General features: G+C 61.9%; 2 protein-coding genes across 2 annotated transcripts in view; both read right to left on the bottom strand.

The window, feature by feature from the left end:
• Positions 1-295: 295 nt before the first annotated feature.
• On the bottom strand, positions 296-2,725 carry C1QTNF5 (C1q and TNF related 5). The gene is made up of 3 exons (XM_003212704.4): positions 2,601-2,725; positions 1,708-1,940; positions 296-1,269 (listed from the first exon to the last, which is right to left on the bottom strand). Exons 2-3 carry the CDS (start codon positions 1,919-1,921, stop codon positions 752-754), a joined length of 732 nt encoding a protein of 243 aa, XP_003212752.1. The 5' UTR covers positions 1,922-1,940; positions 2,601-2,725; the 3' UTR covers positions 296-751.
• A 1,055-nt stretch (positions 2,726-3,780) lies between these two features.
• MFRP (membrane frizzled-related protein) overlaps positions 3,781-5,471 on the bottom strand; it is a 3,994-nt gene continuing 2,303 nt past the window's right edge. Inside the window, 5 exon segments of the mRNA XM_031556844.1 lie at positions 3,781-4,291; positions 4,356-4,483; positions 4,626-4,760; positions 4,929-5,059; positions 5,175-5,323. Of these exon segments, the coding sequence (XP_031412704.1) occupies positions 4,067-4,291; positions 4,356-4,483; positions 4,626-4,760; positions 4,929-5,059; positions 5,175-5,323 (768 nt within the window). The 3' untranslated portion in view covers positions 3,781-4,066.

The following is a 5,471-nucleotide window of genomic DNA, read 5'->3' as shown; positions in this document are numbered from 1 at the left end:
GGGGGGGGAGGTCCCTGCGGGGACGCGACCCTCGGACAGAACGCTGCGCACTGCAGGGAGCCGAGATCGGGGGTCTGGGCGGGGAGTCCCTCCCCAACCCCTCCCCTCGATGATTTAGGGGAAGGCTCACAGGGAGGGAGGAGGCAAAGGGATGCCGATGCTTCCATCTAGCGGCTTCCCGCTGGCTGTGCTGCCTGCTGGCGTCCTGTCCCCCGCGCTGCGAGCCGGCATCCCTCCGTGCGGCCCCCCGAGTTGTGCCAGCCTCCCCTCCGACCCCTAAGCAGGGTCGAACAGCAGCAGGCGCAGGGATGAAGACCCCTTTATTGCGGGTGAAGGAGGAGATGGGCGGCTGGAAGACGGGGACGAGGACGGGGACACAGGTGACACGGGCAGGATGGCCGCTCACCGTGGGACGTGGCAGGAGGTGGCAGGACGGGCCCCTCGCCGTGCCAGCGGCCAGGCAGCCCGCAGGGAGAAGCTGGCCGGGGGACGCTGCGTGCACAGGGACAATGCGGCCATCAGGTCACTGCAGCTCCCCGGCATGGGCACAGAGCCCCAAAGCTGGGTGCCCACGATCATGCTTAGCTCTGGCACAGAGCTGCATTGGGTGGCAGGGAGAGCGTGCCCCTGCCTGGCGCGAGGCTATGAAGTCGCAGTAGGGCAAGGGGAGGATGCTGAGCATCCTGGCTCCCATATGGCCAGATCCCATCCCCAAGGGGTGCCCATGGGGTCCCCATCCCCAGCCTCATGCTCAGGCGAAGACGGCGGAGTTCTGCCAGTAGGAGTAGACGAGGAAGCCAGTGAAGGTGCTGTCTGTCTTCACGCTGGCATAGAAGCCGATGTAGTCCCCGACTCCCACCTGCACCCATACCTCATCCTCGGGCTCCAGGCGAACCAGAGCCCCCCCAGAGAGCGAGGTGGGCTTGGGCCAGTTCCCGTAGTACTGGAAGAAGGAGGCGATGGAGTGCCCGTTCTTCATGATATCAAACTGCAGGCTGGAGCGGTAGACAGTGGCATGGACAGCAAAGTAGTAGAGGCCAGGCACCTCGCAGGTGAACTTGCCAGTGTTGGGGTCGTAGTGGCCCTGCTCATTGATCAGGACCACATCAAAGCGGATGGGCTGGTCGGCCAGTGGTGGGCTGCGGGACTCGGAACGCTTGGCGCTGAAGGCGGAGCGGGGGGCCACTGCACATTCACCCTGTGCTCCTTTCTCGCCATGCATGCCATCCATGCCGGGGCTGCCCATCTCCCCACGGGGTCCGGGAGCTCCTGGAGGGATCACAGAGGGGACAGTGTAACCTTGAAGCTGCTGTCCCCAGCGCAACCCCTGCCATCCGTACTCCCCCAGCTCAGCTGCCCAGACCCATCCCAGTGGGGTTCAGCATCCCATGGGTGCTGTCACTCTATCTGGGGATGCAGCATACCCCGCAAGGGCAGGAGATCAGCCCCCAGGAGCCAAGGAATTGATGTTGTACCCACACTGGGGTTCCTGACGCAGGAGGTGGAAGGAAGGGAGAAACACAGCGGTGCTGGTGGCAGCAAGCTGCTGACTCTTGGAGGGTCATCCATGCAGAAGGGTGGTGGCAGCACAAAAGGGGCACTTTTGTGGGATTTCCTCCCAGCTTGGCAATATAGGGCAATGCCAGCATTCAGACACAAGCTCATTCCCATGGCGAGGGTCCCCTACTGACATGACCCCTTACTTACCTGGTGGACCCATCTCGCCCTTCTCGCCTGGCATCCCCATCGCCCCATCCCGGCCATCTCGTCCATCTCTGCCTGGCAGACCCTGGCCCCCGTGCAAGCCTGGGGTGCCGGGGATGCCCGGCTGCCCTGAGCACTGCCTGGGGATCTTGTTGTCTTCAATCTGCATAGAGCTGCTGATGAGCCCGAGGAGGAAGAGGAGGAAGAGATGCTTCATCTCGTCTGCTGTGCAGGGGCTGGGAGGGAGCACAGGACACAGGTTACACTCCTGTGGGTACCAATTCAGAAGGCAGGCACCCTGCAGCTGCCCTCAATTCTCTCCCAGTTGCCTTTTTGGCAGGCGCTGCCTGCACCTGCTGCAACATCCCCATTGCCCACCCAAACCGTGGTGATGCCGGTGCCAGAAGCAGGAGGGGACCAGACAGGGGAGGCAATAACAGTGCACACGTGCTGACACAGGATTCTGGGTGCCGGGTGGGCACTGCTGGCAGGATGCCCACGGGTGACACCACGCATGGGCTGTGGTTTTGGTAGACAGCAGTGCGTGGCGGGGCGGCAGCTCGGGAGCTCCAGTTGCATCGTGGCCCTGCCCTTGGCAGCATCCCCATGGCCGGCTCCCTGCTCCGAGCCACCCAGCTCCCTGCATGCAGCCATCCAGGGCTGCAGCATCGCACGGGGACGTGCTGGGACCACCCTGGTGCTGGGACCACCCAACAGCCCTCCAATCCCCGGCGCAGCCCCCAGCCCTTTCCCCATGGCCTTGCCCTAATGAAGTTTCTCTCTCCCCTCTCCTGGATGTGACGGCTGCAGCAAAGAGGAAAAGGAGGAGAAATGTGGCTCCTTTCTGTCCCAGTGCCAGAGCTGGGACCCCATTGTGTCCATGCCTCCCCACTCACCGCAGTCCCCCAGCTCCTGTCCCCACGTCCTGCTGTGCTCCGCTGGGATGGCTGCTGCTCTTCCTGACCGCTTCGCTCTGACGAAGGCCCGAGGAGAGGCTGCCTCTCCACCCCCCCCCTCCTCCCCACGTCTCTCCTCCCAAACTCCAAAGGAAATCACGGGCCCCGGGAGCCAAAAACTACAAGACAAGGGGAAAAAGAAAAATAATCCCGCGGTGTCGGAAGCGCTGTAAGCAGGGGGAAGGGAGAGCCAGACAAACAGCCCAGCAGGGCGAGGGGAGGCGTGGGATGAGAATCATCAGCGCTGAAGGCATCTGGGCAGCAGGACAGCATGATGGAATGGGGAATATGAGAGAAAACAGAAGGAAAGCAGAGCGAGAGAGTTGGAGAAGGGAGCGGGAGTCCTAGAGGTGTGTGATGCCCTGGCTGGCACTTTGTCACTGGCAGAAGGGATAAGGCAAGAGGGACAGTGAGGCACACAGAGTGTGGCAGTGCCAGCACTAGGAGCACCCGTGGGGGCTGCAGAGGGTGCAGGTGTGGTGCTGCATGGTGCAGGGATGCGGCAGGCTGCAGGTGCAGGCAGCAGGAAGGAAGACTGCAGGCACGCGATGAAGCTGGGATGGTGCTGGGCTTTGCAAGGCACTCCCAGCTCTCCTTGAATCTCTTCCAGCACTGAGTGCATCCAAGAGATGCTGCAGGGTGCAGAGGTGCGGGTGACACTTCCTGGCCCACATACCCAAAAGCTGGGTGCTTGCACGGGACCTGGCTGCTCTCCCCCAGGTGTGAAGGGGCTGTTGGTTTTGGCCAGCTGGCAGCTGGTTTGTGGCCACAGGGTGTTCCACTGGCCACAAACTGTGGCCAGTGGGGTGGCTTGGTGCCAGCATAGCCAGCAAGGACAGAGCCCTGGCTGGAGTGAGTTCTGCTCCCTGCACCATGGAGATGCCTGCATGACACTCTCCAAGACCCGTCCATCTCCCTGGGGTCCCCCATCCCATTGAGGGCACAACAACCAGCCCATGTCTTCCTTGCAGCTGGGACAGTCCTGTGCCCTATTATTCCTGCCCACACTCCTGGCTTCCCTCTTTTAGCCCATGCCTCCATTTCTGCAGTATAATCTGGTGGGACCAACACGCAGACCCTCTCCAAAGACACCTCCTGCTCCATCACTTCATCAGCTGCTCATGCTCTTTATTTTGCTGTCTCTGGGGCTGGGGGACAGCCTGTAGCCCGACTCACCCTGGCCCAGCCCTGCGCCATTCACAGAGCATTAACAGCTCTGCTGCTGAGGGCTCAGAGTCCCTCTCCTGGAACTCAGTCCTGCAAAAAGCCCGTGGCATCTGGGCACTGAACTGGGCACAGAGCAAACTGGCAGGCCTCAGGGCAGGACATCTCACAGCTGGAGCAGAAGGGAGGTTTGGGGCAGGAGTGGGCTCTTTTGCATCCTCCACACCTCTTTTTTCGCCATCTCAGGGCTGGAAGCACTCCACAGGGTCGTTGGAGTCAGGCAGGATGTTGCAGTTGATGGGCCAGAGGATGCCGAGGAGACCCAGGGAGTGCTGGCAGCGCAGCTCAGCAGCCAGGCAGACAGCACGGCAGGGCTGCAGGACACCCCCATCTGGTGTGCACTTGGGCACAAAGAGGCTGCAGATGAGCAGGCGGAGGTGCTGGTAGCAGGCGAGCTCCATCAGAGTCTGCAGGAGAGAAGCAGTGAGCACAGTGTGGTGCAGAGCACCCACCTGCAGCCCAGCAGCTCACCTGATAGTCTTGCAGCACCTCGGCAGCTCCCGCCTGGTCTGGGATGGCCAGCCAGATGTTAGGGAAGGAGGTGGCATTGTAACCCAGCCCCAGGCACATCTCCACCTCCACCGGCTCGCAGATGGAGCCTGAACAGGGAGAGGTGCAGGGTTAGGGTTGGAGTTAGGGGTTACATATCACAAAGGGTCTGATGGCCTCCAGGTGTGCAGCTGGGTAGGTGGTGGCTGTGGGATGGCTGTCAGGGGGTGTCCCCCAGCCGTGGGCACTCACCAAATGCAGGGTAGGAGACCCCAGTACAGTTCAGCTCATCGGTGCCATCGGGGCAGTCGTGCCAGCCGTCACACACAGACTCCAGTGCCCGGCACTCGCCGTTGCCACAGGAAAAGTCTGCGGGGCTGCAGGTCTCTGCCAGAGCAGGGCATGGGGATGGGCATGGGCACAGAGCCAGGGGACCTCCAGCCCAAGCTCCTGCTCCAAGAGGGGTCAGATGTGGGGGAAAACCCGGGCTTCCTTAAGCCTGGCCTTGGAAACCCCCAAGGATGGAGGCACCCTGCTCCCTGCCTGGCTACGTACTCTCTGTGGCATTGCGGGCTAGGTAGGTGGCAAAGAACCCGGTGTCTGCTACTCCTTCATCTGCCACAAAGAGGACTGTCATGACGTGGCGTGACGAGGTCAAGGTGGGTGGTAGCTGGTGGCCACAGAACCTGCAGGGAGATGGGGCAAGAGAGGGCATTGGGTGTGCAGAACCCTAAGCCTCATCTTCTGGCTCACTTCAGCATCCCGCTCCGTGCCTCAGTTTCCCCAGCTGAGGACCCACACCTGCCCATGAGGCTGGCAGTCCCGGTGCCTGCACTGTCGTGAACCTCCACGAAGTCAAAGCTGCAGTCTTCGTGTGACTCCAGGCTGAAGTTGTGGAAGTGCAGGTCTATGATGTGACCCAGGGGCACGGAGATCTGCCAGAGGCACAGCTATGGGGACAGCCGTGAGAGCTGTGAAGCTGGGCAAGGGCACCTTGCCTCCCTGACAGGAGGAGGCTTTCCTTCCTCCTGCCCTCCTCCTCCTCCTCCCAACATCCCTTCACTCACCTGCTGGTGTGGGTATGGCTGGGGGTGGCTC

Source organism: Meleagris gallopavo, chromosome 26 (genome assembly GCF_000146605.3).
Source record: "Meleagris gallopavo isolate NT-WF06-2002-E0010 breed Aviagen turkey brand Nicholas breeding stock chromosome 26, Turkey_5.1, whole genome shotgun sequence".
NCBI classification, from domain to species: domain Eukaryota; kingdom Metazoa; phylum Chordata; class Aves; order Galliformes; family Phasianidae; genus Meleagris; species Meleagris gallopavo.
Note: the sequence above shows the minus strand (reverse complement) of the source record. Positions and strands in the feature narration are given on the sequence as shown.